Genomic DNA, 19,672 nt, shown 5'->3' with positions numbered 1-19,672 from the left:
CCAGAGCTGGAGGGCATTCTACGTCCCACCCATTAAATGTCCAATAATCCATGTATAAAATCCTAAAACATGCAGTAGTTGTGTAAATGTTCTTGTCCTGAGAGCAAATCTATTAAAAACTAGGAGAAAAGAATGTCTTTAATATTTTAAAATACCAAATAAGTCTGGAGTTCCCCCTAAAATGACATTTTTCTCTTGTCCCACCCCCCTGATGACCAAAGTGAATCTCTAATAAAACAGAATCAAATTTAAATCTCCTTTTGGTTTTATTTTTTTCATTCACGTCTCTGTAATTGTGGGAACATTTTTTTGATCAACATAATATTTTCAATAATAATTACTATTCATGGAATGTGTCCCACAACATGTTAGCAGAACCTGTTGATGACGTTTCCGTTGTTTTGTGTCTCGTTTTTGTCATTTTCTGTATCATTTCTGTCATTTTGTGTCTTGTTTTTCTCGTTTACATCATCCAACAGTGTTCCTATAGAATATGTAGAGCAAAGCTATGTCCTCTCTTCTATTTTTCATCTTTTCATCCCATTGTCAGCCTTGATTGAATGTCTCACTCTACCTCATATTATCAGGATCAGACTAATTCTTTGGACTGTTTTCCATCAGTCAGTTTGTCCTCTTGGTCAGCAGTAACAGCAGCTAAATATCTAGCTTCTACTGCTGAGAAAAAGATCACATTAGCATGGATTAGCAACCCTGTTACTGTGATTAGAGTAGGGTTAGCAAACAACACAGAAAACATGGAATAAAAATTCTACCATTGATGTGGAAGCTGAGCCAATCAATACCTATTATTGATGAATATGGACCAGAAAACTGGAAAAGAGAAGGTTTATTTTTCAATCATTTTGAGCCCAAATGTTCTGGAATGATCCTTAATCTGACTTTTGTTCCTCTCCTTCCAGCCTGCAGAGAGAACATCCTCAGTGAGCTCTGGTGTGCACGTCACACAGACACATGCACAGCCTTCGTGCATGTGTCTGTGCATGTGTCTGTGCATGTGTCTGCGTGTGCATAAGGCTGGTGGGACTCAACACCCACGTCCTGCTGTGTGAACCCAGCGCCACCTGTCTCCCAGTCTGCTGTGAACCTCTAGCCAGTCCCAGACCTCCTGCATCCTCCCCCTCAGACCAGACGGTTCTGGTCCATATGGGCCTGTTAGCATCATGAGACCAGCTCTCCACAGGATCAGGAGCAGAACCAGCAGAAACACCATTAGAACTGGACACTCTGGGAGATGTGGAGGTTTCCTTTGGTCAGAATATTGAAGACAGAAGGAAACATCTCATCACCTCCCAGCAGCTGCTGGTTTCATACAGAACCAGTCTGTCCAGTTAGATCTAGCCTAAAACCAGCAGACTGATGCTGATGCAGCTCTAAAACCTGAACAGGTGAACAGGAGTCACCTGCTGCTGTTCTGAGCTCACTGAGAGCTTAGCGCCACCTGCTGGCCGTCAGTGGCTCCAGGTTACTACGTTAAGACAATTTCAGGCAGAGAAAATAATTATAAATAATAAGGCATCAGAAAAATGAAGTGTTTATGAGACTAAATATAAATAAACATAATTCCAGAGTGAACATTAATATTCTGTAGTTTCATAGGAGCTGCAGCATTTCAGACACAAACAACCAGAAAGACGATAAACAGTCCAGTTTTATTCTGTTATTACAGTCATCAGATACTGAAAGAACACAGTGATGGACTTCACAAAGAGTGATCACTTTATTAGGTACACCTGTTTACCTTCAGGGTCACACTATCTGATGAGGTTCTGGTTCTAGTGACAGGTTCTCCATGGTGTTGGGTTATTCAGAGTCCAGGACCACTGCAGGGAAACGCAGGCCTCCTTCAGCCAGCAGCGAGTACAGGTCCCTCAGAACCCCGAGGTCCAGACCTCCAGGTTCTCCAGACCAGAGCCGAGGGGACAGACAGTCCAGCAGAACCTGCCCCACAGTAGAACAGACTGTCAGCACTGGTTCTGCTCTCCAGAACACTTCATCAGCAGGTTCCTGCAGCTCCTACCTGTTCCACGTGAACGTCCTGCTGAAGCAGCGCCACCTTCAGGCGCAGCTCCTCCAGCTGCTGGAGCTCAGCCTCTGTGGTATAGGTGACGGTCAGGGGCAGAGGGGCAGTTATCCTAGCACTTACCCCAGCGGGGCAGAGCCGGCCTCCCTCTGGCCTCCATCGATCCCATGCTTTCCACTCTGACGGAAAATACGGTTATTTTTAGAGCGTGAGCAACTCTACCCTAAAACGTTTCTCTGCTGCCTCAGCTTTAAATAACTGGTCCTTGCTTCACCACGGCAGGACAGACGGCCTTAAAACCTCCGTCACAGGAGGCTCTGTCCAGCCAGGAAGAGCTCTGATCTGCTTCTGAGGTTTCTGTTTTCATTTTCCATCGCCGTGATGGAGAGGCAGCATTAGCTCGTTAGCGCTGCGCTCGTCACAATCATTCCTCAATGCTGCTAAAATGCAATAAAGCTAAACGAGTCTGGAGAATAAAAAGGCTCTGAAACAGAACTCTGACTGGAGCCTGAAGGTGTGAGATGGTGGACTGGATGACACCAGATGGAGGTCTGAGGATCAGTGATTGCTTCTGCTGGAGCTCCTCCTGGTCCTCAGGAACAGAGCTGAAGGTGACCGGCTCCTCTGAGGGCCAACGGAAAATCCCAGAGCCTTCAGGAGGTCATGGAGCTGAACCCCGTTACATACTGAAGGTCCTGAAGCTCTAAACTAAACCATAGATCCTCCACCAGTGGGTTTTATCAGGAACTCTGCTGTCATACAGGTTTATAAGAATGTTAACAGCAATTATCATTCTGCACTACTGTGTTTATATACTCCTTTCTAGCTGTAAATTTCTGTATATATTGTGTTATATTTAATTTTATTACTACTAGTTTTATTTTTTCTATTGTTTCTTTATTTTTATTATTCTCTTCCATATTCTCAGGGTGACACCAGCAGCTGGAACCAAACTCCTGGTATTTGTGGACGTCGTTGGCCTTTAAAGCTGATTCTCATGTGTTTGTTTTTCAGGACCACTTTCACACAAACATCGTGGTTGTAGGAACCGTTCTTCAGAGTTGTTGTGGTGAAATTATCCTTACCTTGGTCCACTCGATGTGCAGAAGTCTGGATCTCTGGTGGCATCTCACAGGAACCGAACTCTTCATCCCGACCGCCTGCAGAACCACAGAATAGACCAGAACTTAGAGGGAATTACTGCAGAACAGGTGGAGCTGGTGTTAGGGTAAATACTTCACTGCCAGCCCATAATAAACACTATAAAACATCCACCTGTCCCGAGTGTTACTGCATGAGAACACACTGATGTCTTTATGGATCTAAACCCTTCTGGTCCTGCAGGTGGTTCTGCTCCGGCTTCTTACCCGACTCTGAGGCTGTTTCTGGGGTTCTGGACCGAGGATCCTGGTGGTCTCGGTGGGTCCGTCTGTCCACAGCTCTGGTCTGGTCCTGGTGGTCTCGGTGGGTCCGTCTGTCCACAGCTCTGGTCTGGTCCTGGTGGTCTCGGTGGGTCCGTCTGTCCACAGCTCTGGTCTGGTCCTGGTGGTCTCGGTGGGTCCGTCTGTCCACAGCTCTGGTCTGGTCCTGGTGGTCTCGGTGGGTCCGTCTGTCCACAGCTCTGGTCTGGTCGGGGCTGCCGCTCGGCCACTCGCTGGGAAACTAGACAGGCAGAAGTTGAGGTCAGAGAGGACACACTGGGAGGATCTCTGAAGGAATGGAAGAGGTTAAGAAACAAACTGATTTCCTGGAGAATAACTCCAGGCTCAGCGTTAGGATACCAGAGCTCTCAGTCGGACCATGAAGACACTCCTCCCTGGGGCAGAGTTCCTCTGGAGGGCCGTGACTTTATCCCACAACCTGAAGAAGAAGCAGACGAGGAACTGAGCGACAGCAGGAGTTATTTCTGAATATCTCCAGCTGATTGTAGTCAGGGCTGCATAGTGACTTGGTGGTTAGCACTCTCGCCTTAGAGCTAGAAGATCCCTAATCCCAGGAGAACATGGAGACTCTCCCTGATGGGTTCTCCAGGTTCTCCAGCTTCCTCCCACAGTCCAGAAACATGCTGTCTGTAGGTGTGAATGTTTGTCTCTATGTGTAGCCCTAAGATAGACTGTTACCTGTCCAGGTGAACCTTCACCCTCAGTCAGCTGGGATAGACTCCGCCCCCATGACCCTAATGAGGATTAAGTGGTGGATGGATGGATGGATGGATGGATGGATGGATGATGGATAATAGATGGATGGATGATTGATGGATGGTGGATGGATGGGTGATGGATGGATAATGGATAATAGATGGATGGATGAATGATGGATGGATGTTGGATGTATGAAAAATGGATAATAGATGAATGGATGATTGATGGATGATGGATGGATAATGGATAATAGATGGATGGATGATTGATGGATGATCAATGGAAGGATGGATGATGGATGGATGATTGATGGATGGATGATGGATGGATGATGGATTGATGGATGGATTGATGGATGGATGATGGATGGATAATGTATAATAGATGGATGGATGATTGATGGATGGATGGAAGGATGATGGATGGATGGATGGATGGATGATGGAAGGATGGATGGATGATGATATGATGATGGATGGATGGATGATGGATGGATGATGATGGATGGATGATGGATGAATGATGATGGATGGATATGGATGATGATGATATCATGATGGATGGATTATGGATGGATGGATGGATGGATGGATGGATGGATGGATGGATGGATGGATGGATATGTATAATAGATGGATGGGTGATTGATGGATGATGATGATGGATGGATGGATGGATGGATGATGATATGATGATGGATGGATGGATGATGGATGGATGATGATGGATGGATGATGGATGAATGATGATGGATGGATATGGATGATGATGATATCATGATGGATGGATTATGGATGGATGGATGGATGGATGGATGGATGGATGGATGGATGGATGGATGGATATGTATAATAGATGGATGGGTGATTGATGGATGATGATGATGGATGGATGGATGGATGGATGGATGGATGGATGGATGGATGGATGGATGGATGGATGGATGGATGGATGGATGGATGGTGGATGGATGGATGGATGGATGGATGATGAATGATGATGGATGCATGATGGATGGATGACAGATGGATGGATGATGGATGGCTGATGAATGATGATGGATGGATAATGGATGGTTGATGATATGATGATGGATGATGGATGGATGATGATAATATGATGATGGATGATGATGGATGGATAATGGATGGATGACTGTAGTCACCTGTTTTGCTTGTTCCTTCCAGATCTCCATCTAGCAGCGTGTTCAGAAGGTTTCCTAGCAGGATGGAGATAACAGAGATCATGGTTGACTGTGTGAACATGAAGTCTTGTTCTTTACTGAGCAGCTGAGAGCCAACCTGCTCTGCTGAAGCTCCCTGCAGTCTGAAGCTGTGGATCCAGAAGCAGCTCTGCTCAAGTCTCCTCTCAGCTGGTGGTTCCTGGAGAGCAATGCTGGACCATCTGAGGAGGAAGGAAGGTCTTCATTAGGTTTGGAGGCAGCTGAAGGTCTGGAGCCCAGAGTGGAGCAGGATCCAGGTTTTCTCTGCTGTTTTCTGTCCAGACTGGCGGATTTAAAGGCTGACTTCATGGCTGTTGGTTTCCTTCCTTTAACGGCTGCAGATGAAACACTGATTTCCCTTCCAGGTCCAGACAGCTTCTGTCCACCAGAGTCTGCTTTAGAAGGTTCTGCGGAGGTACGAACCTGAAGAGCTTTCTGCAGAACTCGCTCCAGTAAATCTATGTCCTCCTTCTCCTGAGGTGAGACATCAACTTCTGAAGACAGAAACAAACAAACAATGATTTCTGTTTTCTTTCTGTCTCGTTTCTGCTGGATATCTATCAACAGATGAACTCAGAAACTCGGTCCATCTGCAGTATTTTAAAACGAACCTGCTGCAGCTTCATCGGCTGGTTCTGACCCATCGGAGCTCGTCTTGGGTTCTGGTGTTCTGTTGGAAAACAGTTCATGTGATTAAACAGTCAAATTAACCATTAATATATAATTATAATAATGACTGTAACTGGATCAGTGTTAACGAGCAAAACTGGAATCTTATTAATGCAACAGAATAATTTAAAATTTTGCTTTATTATAATTTATATTCTGCTGTCTAGATGCATAAAGGTTACCAACAGGTTTAAGGCCACCTCTGATATTAATGGAAGTTTTAAAATCCCCAGTGACCTTAAATCAACCAGTGTGGATTTCTCTTCATGACCACGTCATCGTTTCATGAAATAATTTACTGAAATTAGTTAACGACAAAGATGATAGTTTAGGATCTGGAGTGTAGCACATCTGAGTTTAAGCTGTCACTGGTTTCATAAATTCATTATATATAATATTCTAATGTTATATTACATGTTTCAGACCTATTACACAATAAATATTGAACTGAAGCCTGAAAAAATCCACCACAAATCAGATCACAGTCACTGGACGGATCAGAAAAACCACAATTACTGAAGATATTATCCCCAAATTGTTCAGCACTCATCTCTGGTGGATGTAGTTCCTCAAAGATGATGCTAACTTGGAGTTAAAATGATTAGAAAAGAAAATTAACTGTCAACTATTTTAATAATTTATTAACTGTTAAAATGACTGAAGATGCAGAAAACCAATCAGTTGTAAATGTGAGAATTAGCTGCTTTTCTTTGTTTTACACCACAGTTAATCAGTATTTTGAGAATGTGTGCTGTTGGTTGAATAAAACACGTCTGAAGACGAGTCTCTAGGATCATGTGACCAAAAATATTAATCAATTAATCGAGAAAATAATATATCAATAATCAAAACTACTCTTCGTGGCAGCCCTAAATAAACTATAATAAATACAAACGGTCTGCTTTCGTAACTTAGAGAAAACATTAAAATATAAATTTTGCTGTTGTGTTTAGAAAATGGTCAAACATTAAATACTGGTTATGGAACAACGAATACACATTGACCCGTGTTAAAAACAATGGATGGAATAATTAGATTTCTGTTCAGTTTATTTTATATTTGGGATGCTTTATGCTGTGATTTATCCTTTGACGCTCAAGATAAGATGAATCTCTATTAATCCTGCTCAGAGAAACTAAATGAGATAACATAAGAAATTCAGTGCTTAAAAAGTAGAAACGTGATAAGATATAAGTAGAACACAACAGAAAATAGGAGTGGTAAACTAGAATAAAATAGGACAGTGGAGTATTTATGATGTGCTTCAGCTGAGTGATTATACTGATGGATTATTGTACATATTACATGAAATATATCAGGAATTATGAAGACAGCGTACAGCTAGAGGGTTAGTGCTGATGAGAAAAAGGCACTGCTGGGATTCGAACCCAGGATCTCCTGTTTACTAGACAGGCGCTTTAACCAACTAAGCCACAGCGCCGGCTGGGTACTCCAGTCAGCGGGTATCGATCTTATAGTCCAGCATCACTTCCGCCCCTTCTACCTGCTTTTTATGGTTTATTTAATGCTCCGGTAAACGCACACTTACAGGCTCCGCAGTATTTCTCTGTAGACTTCGGTCCTGGCGTTAATCTGGACCTGTTCATCTTTGTACATCTTTATGAGACGCTCCACCGACGACAGCAGCGACATTTCTCTGCTCCGAGGCACCGAACAGACGGTTGGAAGCTCCGGTTTAACGCTAAAACAACGACTATACGACATAGACCCGCCAGGAGCAGAGACTATACATATCATATATTAAACAGACTGGAGATATCATACAGTCGGAGCCGGTTAACGTGTCGCTGGGAGACTTTTATTCAAACCACTTTAAGTTGAGCTCAAAGACCCGCGAACTGAACCCACCGGATGCGGAAGTCACGTTCCTCCCTTCTGACCGAAATAAACACCTGTCCGGTAACACGCAGATATTTCAGATCAACGCCGGGAAACACGGAGCGTTTTATTAAAAACAACGAAGCGAAAACGAAAATTTTGCAGTTGCAGCGTCACGACGGAGGTCACAATTCTCGCGAGAAGTTATGGCGACTTCTGTTGTGACGAGAAGCGTCACCATGGTTACCAGGGACGAGAAGCGTCGCCATGGTTACCAGGGACGAGAAGCGTCGCCATGGTTACCAGGGACGAGAAGCGTCGCCATGGTTACCAGGGACGCTTCTCGGCACAACAGAGAAAAGAGTTGTGCCGCGATTTGTTCATTTAAGATGAGATAAAACCTATTACTGTTTTAATGAACAGAATGACATAAAAATACAATGAACCGCTGTAATATATAAATACAACACTGAATAAAATAAGTAAAATAAGGCTAAATGAGAAGTTTTACTGAGGTAGCACATCGCATCACATATGATACTGAAATAATGCACCTGAGAATGAAAAGGAGATGTTATCCATTACATGACAGTGAAATATTACCTGAGGAATAAAAATATGAAACATTGCACATGAAATAAAATTTTACACGATACAGAAACTGATTTTATCCGAACTGTTTAGAAGAAATAATCCAAATTAAAGTGATCTTGTTGTTTCTATCTAACATGTTTTAGCTGAAATGTGAAGATATAAACTCCATCTGTTCCTTGTGCGGTCTTATTCACACACTTGACTCATGATATGTGAATTCCAAATGTTAATCAGGCTGCTGCTCGTTCTTCTCAAAAGAATCATTAAGTTCTGTAATTATTTTCCCTAATAGCCCACTGGCACTCCCAGTTTTCAGCATTACTGTCACTGTGAGCGGCTCTAAGGAGGCTAAACAGCAGGTTATGAGGGATGTTGATCTGCTGCTTTAGTAAAACATCACAGCGCAGAGTTCTGCACCACGAAGCAGGAGGTGATGGAGGAACCTTCAGGTTTAGCTCTACAACAGTTCCCTTCACACCACGAACGTCTCCATGGTAACCGATGCTGATGTTCCAGATGACTCATGACGCATATAAAAGCTCCTCCGGCCGACCAGTCAGTTCTCCTGGAGATCCAGCATGAGAGGAGATGTTTTCACAGAGATTATTGTTCTTTAATCCTGAAACAGAAACTGATTAAACACTAAAACCTCACAGCTGATCAGATTTGGAAAAAGACTCGCTTATAGATCAGAGTTTTTACATTTTACTTTAATTTAAAACTAGAAGCATCTAAGAATGAGACTTAAAGTGACTGACTGAATTTATCATCCACATCGCCATGACAATGGTCTGAATTTTATTACCAGATTATTTATCTGTGAAATAAAAAACGTAAAATATCTGTAAATAATTTGTCATTTTGTGAGCAGCAATAAGTGACAGCATCAGTAATGTTGATTTACAAGAGATATTAATCTGAATGTTTAATCAGAACCAACATCTCAGCAGCGTTTTCACAGGACGGATAAATATATCAAATCAAATCAGAGCTTTCATGACTCTTTTTAGTTTCTTCCTATTTTATTTTGATATTGTCTTTCTTTGTGTGTTTGCTTCTGTTATTTGTCCCTCTTTTCCCTCCTCTTTCATTTCTCTGATTAGTTTCACCTGTATCCTATCAATCACGTGTGTCTTGTATTTAAATTGTTTTTTCTGTTGTCTGTCTTTGTCAGTTCATCCACCATATTGCTTCCCTCTGGTTCTGCCTTTGTTTTGTAGTTGTTTTTTTTAGCCTTTTTGTGTTTCTTTATTTCTGGTTTCGGTATATATCATGGGGTTTTGTTATTGTTTTGGATTTTTGGTGAATCTTGTTTTTATTTTTCTGGACTGCGGTTAGTTTTTTTTTAATAACAGCTTCTGGATTACAGTTTGCTGTTTGTTCCTGAAATACCTGCATGTGGCTCTGAACTCACTGATTCACATCCTTGCCAGTTAACACATCAGCCCTTCTTTCTGCCCACATGGCTTCGGTTGTGCAACGTTTCATTAGAAAGCACACATTTATTCCGTTCCACTGAGTTATTCTATGTTCAGTAAAGATCCCAGGTGTCAGGATGGAGAAATAGACCACCGGGTGTTTATCTGCTCACTATTGGCACACTGAAATCTCTCATGGAGTCCTCAGCGAAGACTGAAAAACTCATCTGGAGCCAAACTGTTCCAAAGAATGCTTCAGTGAACAAACAGGGACATGAATGTCAAATACATATTTAGTTTTGTTGGTTGTCGTCGATAAATGGGCACCAAGAGGAGGAGGTTTGGCAACTCCTCCTCTCAGGCCTCCTCTCTGATTGAACTGCATCAGCGCCACAAAAGCTCATCCCAAAGCAATTCAATAAAAAGGCAACAGCTTGCTGGCACCACTGGAGGGAGTGAATCATCTCGTTAGCTCATCCTTCCCCCACCAGCCTCCCATGGATCAGCAGTCAGCCGCCCCACCGACCGAGCATCTGACACCAGACCAACACCAGACCGACAGTCACACACATGTACACACACACTACATACAGCAGGCTTTACACACGGACTCACACACGGATGGATAAATCTGCTCGGCAACACAAACAGCCGATTGCACATAATTCATGAACAGCATGCGTGAATCATACGTGCACAAAAACACCAGCAGATCATTATCAGGTGTGGATGTCAGTGGCAGACCTGCTGTGTTTGTCCGACATGTGAAGTTCACCCGTGGAGAGGAGGGTGAGGTTCTGGAGTTCTGCTTCTGGACCAACACCACAGACGCTCCTCTGTCACTGGTAGTTCCTGTTCTTCACTGGATTTGACTGAACTTTATGTGGAGGTTGGTCTTGAACATCACTAGAAGATCTCTGGTTCACGTCCCGGCCTGGTTCTGGTCTTTCTCTGTCTCCATGTTCTCCTGCTGGGTTCTCCAGGTTCTCCAGCTTTCTCCCACAGTCCACAGACCTGCTGAGGTTCACTGGTGGTTCTAACCTGTCCCTAGGTGTGAATGTCAGTCCAGTTGTCTGATAGACTGTTACCTGTCCAGGTGAACCTTTACCCTCAGTCAGCTGGGATAGACTCCACCCCTAGATACCCTACAGAGGATACAGATGATGGATGGATTGTTGTCTCTATATGTAGCCCTGCAACAGACTGTTACCTGTCCAGGTGTCCCCTGCCTTCACCCCAAGTCAGCTGGGATAGACTCTGCCCCCCCACCGACCCTAATGATGGTTCAACAGTGTATAGATGATGGATGGTTTGTGGGCTGCACAGTGGATCAGTGGTTAGCACTGTTGCCTTGCAGCTAGAAGATCCCTGGTTCACATCCCAGCCTTCCCTTCTTCATGGAGTTTCTATGTTCTCCCTGTGTGATTGTTTGTCTCTATGTGTAGCGCTGTGATAGACTGTTACCTGTCCAGGTGTCTCCTGCCTTCACCCTCAATCAGCTAGGATAGACTCCACCCCCCATGACCCTGATGAGGATTAAACAGTGTTTAGATCATAGATGGATGGTTTGTCTTGGATCCCCTCGTTAATTTCTAGTTTGTACTGATTCATTTGATCTTTCTCTCCGTCTCTGATGTTTCCAGCGTGATTATTCTAGATTAAAAATCTAAATGAGAATTTGGAATCACGTGACGCGGTGGGTGAAGATGGCTGCCTGAGTGGGAGCTCCAACTAGCATCACCAAATATCTTCTTTAGTCATTTTTAACCACAGTTATAGAATCGTGTCTTACATATAGAAACTCTCTTTATTAATCAGAATGGCGAAGCAACTGAAAAGCGGGGATATTAAGAAACATTTGAGGTCTCAAAACCCACAGAGCAGGCACGTGCAGGGCGGAGGGGGCCGAAGCACCTGCCCCTTTGCTCCTTGATGCCCAAAGTGCCCTGTTGTCAAAGTTGCTTTTTTAAATTCTATTTAATTTTGTTTTTATTTGTAAGTGTGTGTGTGTGTGTGTGTGTGTGTGTGTGTGTGTGTGTGTGTGTGTGTGTGTGTGTGTGTGTGTGTGTGTGTGTGTGTGTGTGTGTGTGTGTGTGTGTGTGTGTGTGTGTGTAAAAGTCTCTGAGGACCAAAATAATAAATAAAACAAAACTAAAAATAATTCAGATCTACCGTCGGTCGGTCACGTGATCTACGTAGACGTCCCCCACTGCTCTGAGGGGTCCAGATGTTCCCTGTAGCTCTGCGCTAGCGCCGCTAGTCTAGAAACCGGAGACCCGAGGGAGGACATCAACAACTGATGGTCCTGATGGAGAGGAGGTTCTGCAGCGGGATTCGTTTATGTACGGTGTATTTTTGCAAGATGACTGATGAAGTGAGCATCCTGTGTGTGTGTGTCTGACTCTGCACACACACCTGTCATCAGTTCTAGCCGCTAGTTAACCACACAGCTGCTGAGAGGATAAAGTCTGCCAGGCTTCTTTTTGTTTCTGTATGTTTCTGTTGTCATGGGCAAAGTGCATCAGAGAGATGTATTATTTTACTGTCAGTGAGTTGCAGTGTGTTTCCTGTTTCTAGAGGCAATGAGACAGAGGTTATGTTATTTCACTGAAACTACGTACATGCATTTTCACATAATTTTGGACTATTGCAGTATAAATACAATAATAATTAGAAGAATTTGAATTGTGATTTTCTCAACCTCTCATTTAAAGATATCAGTACTTGTTTATAACATTTGTATATATAGACAAATTAAATATAATATGCATAAATATAAAATATATAACATTTAGAACCTTGCTGTCTTGCGCAAAGTGGATAGTCAAACTGAATAAAAGCACAAATACATTTAAATACATGATTTCTGTATCTTTTTTGTTTACTTTATTATTAGCACTATGAATAATAAAGGGCAGATTATGAATCAGCACCATGGAGCAAATCCGTGGCTCTACAGTACATGTCTGGAAAAGGTATGAAATTTAAAAGCAAGGACTCCAGGAAGAGTAGCCACAGTTAAACAGTCCAGTGTCTAATGGTGATGTAAATTCAACTGCAAAATAACAATAACTTGAAGGACCTGATGGGGGTCACATCAGGGTTTGAACCACTGACCTTCTAACCAGTAGTCCACAGACTTAACCATTGCACCACTGCTTCCATATTACCTTCTCCATGAATATGGGTTGCTACAATTCAGCCAGTTATATTGTCAGGTATGTTTCTGTATGGTGTTTCAAATTGGTGCTCCACCATGTGTCCCCTTTTAACTTTGAGCACCTGGCCCTCCAAAGGTCTCTGCACGGCCCTGCCACAGAATGATGGCGACAGCAGCATGTCGGAGACTGGGACGGGACATAGCTAACATATTTGCCGTGCTGCAAAAAATATCCAGCGATTTCGCAATGGTTGCAAATGGATACATCCACATGAAGAATATAACTCCTGGCTGGAACTAGAACAGTTAGATTGTAACCAGATCAAAATCTTTGACCTTCCCTTTATCACTTCTGCCCTTAAACATCACTCCTGCTTCAAGAACCCTATGATCGCTTCCACCTTGTCTGCTTGGTGGAAAGCACTGGAAATTACAGGCTCCCAATTAAAACCCAGTATACTCTACCTGTCTCCCCCGCTGCTCTGTCCTCATGGGCCGGATCCACACCAGACTGCCTCTTACTGTGCACTTCACATACTTCACACATCACTGTATATAGTTACTCTTAGGCACATATAGGGACACGACAGTTAGGGCCCTGAGAGCAGGTGGGGGCAGGAGTGATGGGCTCTGTGGTGGGGTGGATGGCAGGGCTCGACGGCCTTGTCTCTTCCCCATCACCCTCTTGCTTGCCTCCCCTGCTCTCTAATTTCTTTTTAATGCACCACACACACTCACACCTTGGGGGTAGGTCTGGGACGGCTCAGGGAACTTGGGCCAGGGTAGGCTGCAGAGTAGCCATCCTCTGTGGTCCTCTGGCCTGCCCCCTGGACGCCTCACCCAGCCTCCCCACTTTTAATGCACCACATGACACTCAGGGTTACACTATCACGGTGCAGGGATAATGTCTCCAGTCTGGGATCGGGAGACATGTTAATAGGGAGTAATGGGGGGGATTTCACCAATATGGCCTCGCTGGTGGGACCCGGCCCCCTTATGGCTATGGGGTGGCGGGGGTGGACCATCATCCGTGTTGCTGTGGCCGGGGGGTCCCCGGGACCTGGGGGCTGTGGTCGGGGGGGGTTCTCCTGCGTGCCCGACGGGTCCAGTCTGGTGCGATGGCTCTTGGTGGGCTGCGAGGGCTGGATTGGCCGTCCTGGTGGGCGCTGTGGCTGTACTGCGGGCTGGCGGCATGTGGTGGCTCTGTCCTGGTGGGTTGTCAGGGCGCATTGCGGGGAGTGGGGGCCCTGGGTGTACTGCGCTCACCTGGGGCCTAGTGCGGGGGGTATGCGGGGTGCCTCCCTGTCGGCGTCGCCGGGCCCCACCACACTGTCCATTTTTACCCTCTGGACTCACATCGGGTCCCGGCTCCGATTTCCTCTGGCCGGCTCCCGGTGGTGGCCTGCCTTGTGCTGGTCTGGTTGCCGCCCCTTCGGTGGGCCGCTCGGCCCCTGTGTCTGGCTTCCTGGCTGTGTGGGGCCGTTGGCCCCCTCGGGGGTGGGGGAGGGGGTGGGGGTGGGCGGGTCGGGTGGTGGGGTGGGGGGTTTGGTGGGGACGGGGGTGGGCGGGGTTGGGGTTTGGGTGGCGGGTGGGTCTTCGTGCCCCGGGCCGCCTGGGTCGGTCTTGGTGCGCTGGGTCGGTAGCTGCTCCCTCTTGTTCTCCGGGTTTGCGTCGTTCACGGTGGTAGTAGTAGTACTTTAATGTAACTGTAGTAAATCTCTCCCTGATATTCATTTACATTCAAATATGACAAGAATGAGGAATCAGGAATCAGAAAACTCTTCATGCCACCAGCTCACGGCTCTCAGTCCTCTAATGGATCAATGAGTGGATCAGTAAGATGAAGCTTTCTGAAGCTCCTCTGATAAAACACTGTAGATAAGAAGGTCCTGGTCTGGTGGGACTCCACAGATGTTCTAGTTTTCTATGTTCACATCATGAGTGGGTCATCAGAAATATTCCTAAAATGTATTCATGGCTTCAAATTCATGATCCATCCATCCATCCATCCATCCATCCATCCATCCATCCATCCATCCATCATCCATCCATCCATCCATCCATCCATCCATCCATCCATCATTATTCATCATCATCCATACAATCATCCATCCATCATCCATTCATCCATCATCCATCCACCATCCATCCATCATCCATCATCATCATCCATCCATCATCCATCCATCCATCATCCATCCATCATCATTCATCATCATCCATCATCCATCATCCATCCATCATCATCCATCCATTCATCATCCATCCATCCATCCATCATCCATCCATCCATCATCCATCCATCCATCCATCCATCATTATTCATCATCATCCATACAATCATCCATCCATCATCCATTCATCCATCATCCATCCACCATCCATACAATCATCCATCCATCATCCATTCATCCATCCATCATCATCCATCCACCATCCATCCATCCATCCATCCATCCATCCAAGCTGAGATTTAAAGGTTGTTTTATTCCAATATTTTATTTTAAATTCAACGTGCTGAGGTGAAGACCAAACAAACAAACAAACACTAAATAAAAATATGACGTCCAAATGTCCAGTGTCTGTGTGGCCATGCAGCATCATGATTTACTGCTTCGTCATCTGTTTTATTTTTCACTGCTTTAAAAATGACAATATTATGAACTATCGTAGTTCAGTAATACTACTACTACTACTGCAGCCTGAACTTTACCAAGAATCTACGATCTACTTGCATTTCCTAGTACTACTACTACTACTACTACTACTACTACTACTACTAATAATAATAATAATAATAAATAATGCTAATAATACTACTATTGCTACTACTAGTAATATTAATAATAACAATACTAATCGTACTACTACTAGTAATAATATTAATATTACCTAACACGGTTCATATCATTAGTTGTAAGTCGGTAGATTACTACCAGTAGCAGCAGAAGTAGTAACCCAGCCACACTGGTAGCATTGCGCAGTAAGAACTACACTTCGATGTGTTACGGACTACAAAATGACTTCTCGCTTCCTGGAGAGAATCACGTGACCAGTGTCGGCCGGCTGGGGGCGGAGTCAGACGTCCGGCTTCGTTGAGCTCCGCATTCCGGTTTGTTCGGTGTACCGGAGAAGGTTTGTTCTGCTTCTGTCTTCTCAGACTTCAGCGACATTAAACCGAACCTAGACGTGAAGAAGCGCGTCGCTCTGCTCTGGAACTAACCGTTACCGGGGATTATTCCACCGTTTGTTGGTTTCTACGATGGCTAGCTGCAGCTAACTGAGCTAGCCGGTAAAGTTAGCTGTTAGTCTGAATATAAGTTGGAGCATCTCCTCTGATGTCCTCTAAAGCTGGACTCAGGTGGTGTTCTGGTTAGAGGGGTCTGGATGGGCTTCAATGACTTCCATAAGGTGCTTCTGTTTGTTCTAGCTGCTCTCTGGCTGCTGGTAAACACCAGAAGGCCTGCTCTGCTGTCAACCTTTTGTTGTTGAAGGTTTTCTCGTCTGTCCTTTCAGCTCCTGGCCTCCAAACATCCACCAGAGCTCTGTCCAGCTGAGCTTCTGTCTGATCAGGGATCTGCTGTCTGTTGGGTAAGAGTTAATGTGAACTACCTGGATGGTTTTCTGTCTTTTATTTCACTGAGTTTTAAACATCAGCAGGTGTTCATACAGTTAGTGATTATTAACAGCTTTGATATGGTGATTGTGGTTTTTAGTGCATTAAATTATGGTCTGTGGTTTTTCCTCCTTACTCAGGAAAGTTGTCTTTAATAATCCAGTGTGTAATTTACACTATCGTTGAAAAGTTTGGGGTCATTTGTCACAAGTCTGTCAAAGGGGTTGGAGAGAGGAAAGTCTGGGTGGACGTCCAGGGCCAGCGGTTCTCAATCTGGGGTTTGGGACGCCAAAGCGGTCCAAAGAACAGTCTGAGGGACCACAAGGTGCATTTAATCTGCAGTAGATGAGGTGTTTTAGTCGTGCTGGCTCACTGTATGGACGAGTAGTCGGCTGGTCAGCCCCAGGTTTGGTGGAAATATCTCAACAACAGGATGAATTACTGCTGAATGTCACTTAGGAATGAATCCTGCTGATTCTGGTGACCTCCTACATGTTTATAGGACAGTTTGGCTTCAACTGAAACACCTCAAGAACCTTTGGAGGTTTTTCAGGGATGTTCTTGTGCCCTTTAAGATGAGTTAATTTGAAGAAATGCAAGTAGACTGTAGGTTCTTGGTAAAGTTCAGGATAGTAGACTGTAGATTCTTGGTAAAGTTTAGGTTTTGCAGCCCTCAACTCTACCAAGAATCTACAGTCTACATATCTACACTATTGTTCAACAGTCTGGGGTCACACAGATAATTCCATGTTTTCCATGAAAACTCCCACTTTTATCCATGTGCTAACATAACTGCACAAGGGTTTTCTAATCATCAATGAGCCTTTCAACACCATTAGCTAACACAATGTAGCATTAGAACACAGGAGTGATGGTTGCTGGAAATGTTCCTCTGTACCTCTATGGAGATATTCCATTAAAAATCAGCTGTTTCCAGCTACAATAGTCATTTACCACATTAACAATGTCTACACTGGATTTATCATTCATTTCATGCTATCGTCACTGAAAAAAAATGCTTTTCTTTCAACAATAAGAACATTTCTAAGTGATTTTAAACTGCTGAATGGTAGAGTTTGTGTGTTGTTGCTGTGTGTTTTTAGACTTTATCAGTTCCCTCATTTACTCCGATCAGCAGTTAATCAATCAATACTCAAGTTATTGACTAATATTGATAAATTAAACTCATTCAAGCTGCTATTGTTGCTACTAATTGAGCTAAACAATTCCAGTGTTTAGAGATAATGTGATGACAGTTAAACATGACTGATCTAAACCCTAAACTAACCCTGTGCTGCTCCTTTTAGACTTCTACAGATTTTAAAGATCTCTAGGGAAGATCTGCTCCCTGATCAGATGGAGGCAGCAGCTAATGGAAGAGGACCAGTGCATGATGGGAAGGACGACGCCCTCAGGTGAACCTCTGCTACTGTAATGTTCCTGTTTAACACTGAAATGAGAAGCTAATCATGAGCTTCTGGTTCCATCAAACACCATTTATTTCTTTCTTTATTGTTCTTCAGTCCAGAGGATCTGTCTGAGATGTTGGCAGCAGGAACCAAAGAGATCCATGAGAAGGCCGAGAACACTCAGTTTGTGAAAGATTTCCTGAGAGGACGGATCCGTAAAGAGCTGTTCAAGGTCAGTCTGAAGGAATCACACTGATGGGAGGAAGATCTTTACCAAACAACAGCATGTTCATATTATTTATATAGATCATATGAACATAATGTGGAGATAATGAGTGACTAAAAGACTGTTCTCCTACACAAATACTGAGAAATTTAATCATTTAGTTAAATTTAGAGCTGCACAGATAATATTCAGACCAAACAAGTTCCTCCCTGAGAACAACAAACAGAAACAAGACTGGAACTAAGAAATAAGAAGACATTTAAATGATAAAAGTCCATGAAGAGCAGAAGTTCATCAGTGTGTGAACAGTCTGGATAATCATCTCAAAATGAGTCCACCTATTTAAAATAATAATGATGTGGAATAAAGAGGTATAAAGGTATCAGGTTTGATGTAAACAGATGTGTCGCTGTAATCAGATCAATTCCATCCTGCTGTTTTCAGACGGTATTTAAAGCTGTGGATTTGGTTCGGTTGTTTCTTTTGTGTGTTTTTTTTTTTTTTTTTGGTTTTATGAAGCTGTGGCATGTCTGAATAAATTCCATAAATAAATGTTTACCTGCAAACACAAAGAGGCAACAGAAGTGAGGACAGCAGGAAGGAGAGAACCTGTCCAGCAGCAGATGGTGATTCATATTTAAAATTCTCAGATGTTTCTGCTCCACTAACGGTTCCTCTGTCCTCCTCAGAGGGGCGCTGTGGCGCTCTACTACACCTACTCAGCCATGGAGGAGGAGATCGAGAGGAACAAGGACCACCCCCACTTTGCTCCTTTGTACTTTCCTGTAGAGCTTCACCGACATGAAGCTCTGGCCCGGGACCTCCAGTACTTCTATGGTCCGGACTGGCAGAGCCAGGTGAGCTGCTCCCAGGCCACCCAGCGCTATGTGGACCGCATCCAGCAGGTGGGGCAGGAGGACCCGGTCCTGCTGGTGGCCCACGCCTACACCCGCTACATGGGGGACCTGTCTGGAGGCCAAGTTCTGAAGAAGGTGGCGCAGAGGGCCTTGAAGCTGCCACCCACCGGAGAGGGCCTGGAGTTCTACCAGTTCGATGCCATCCACAGCGCCAAAGCCTTCAAGCAGCTCTACCGCAGCCGCATGAACGAGCTGGACCTGGACCTGGACACCAAGAAGAGGCTGGTGGACGAAGCCGTCAAGGCCTTCCTCTTCAACATGGAGGTACAGCAGCTGGAAATGAGGGCTTTATTCTGTTCAGAATGAAGGTTCAGAACTAACAGCAGACCAGGCTGGTCCAGTTCACAGAGTTATTATCAGTTTTGTCAGGATTAGTCACAACCAATACACCTGCTGGCTAATCAGTAATCTGAGATGATA

The 19,672-nt window shown here is 44.3% G+C and overlaps 2 protein-coding genes, 1 long non-coding RNA gene and 1 other non-coding gene across 7 annotated transcripts in view; 2 read left to right on the top strand and 2 right to left on the bottom strand.

The window, feature by feature from the left end:
- Window positions 1-1,651: 1,651 nt before the first annotated feature.
- On the bottom strand, window positions 1,652-8,114 carry LOC111567729 (tubulin epsilon and delta complex protein 2). The gene is made up of 9 exons (XM_023269019.3): window positions 7,623-8,114; window positions 6,016-6,074; window positions 5,484-5,898; window positions 5,348-5,401; window positions 3,823-3,901; window positions 3,409-3,703; window positions 3,127-3,201; window positions 2,039-2,220; window positions 1,652-1,959 (listed from the first exon to the last, which is right to left on the bottom strand). Exons 1-9 carry the CDS (start codon window positions 7,829-7,831, stop codon window positions 1,822-1,824), a joined length of 1,506 nt encoding a protein of 501 aa, XP_023124787.1. The 5' UTR covers window positions 7,832-8,114; the 3' UTR covers window positions 1,652-1,821.
- LOC118470197 (uncharacterized) lies at window positions 2,329-3,523 on the top strand. Its single transcript, XR_004847226.2, has 3 exons — window positions 2,329-2,733; window positions 3,056-3,269; window positions 3,386-3,523. It is a non-coding gene; the product is annotated as an uncharacterized LOC118470197 (long non-coding RNA).
- trnat-agu (transfer RNA threonine (anticodon AGU)) lies at window positions 7,441-7,514 on the bottom strand. Its single transcript has one exon. It is a non-coding gene; the product is annotated as a tRNA-Thr (tRNA).
- Window positions 8,115-16,151: 8,037 nt separating the features above from the next.
- The window catches only part of hmox2b (heme oxygenase 2b), a 7,869-nt gene continuing 4,348 nt past the window's right edge, over window positions 16,152-19,672 (top strand). The window contains exons 1-5 of one of the 4 annotated variants that reach the window (XM_023268987.3): window positions 16,152-16,219; window positions 16,601-16,675; window positions 18,008-18,115; window positions 18,224-18,341; window positions 19,025-19,516. In XM_023268987.3, the coding sequence (XP_023124755.2) occupies window positions 18,057-18,115; window positions 18,224-18,341; window positions 19,025-19,516 (669 nt within the window). In that variant the 5' untranslated portion in view covers window positions 16,152-16,219; window positions 16,601-16,675; window positions 18,008-18,056. The other 3 variants (XM_023268988.3, XM_023268986.3, XM_035947581.2) reach the window with 3 other exon arrangements.

This window comes from Amphiprion ocellaris, chromosome 19 (assembly GCF_022539595.1).
Source record: "Amphiprion ocellaris isolate individual 3 ecotype Okinawa chromosome 19, ASM2253959v1, whole genome shotgun sequence".
NCBI classification, from domain to species: domain Eukaryota; kingdom Metazoa; phylum Chordata; class Actinopteri; family Pomacentridae; genus Amphiprion; species Amphiprion ocellaris.
This window is presented reverse-complemented; position numbering and strand designations above follow the sequence as displayed.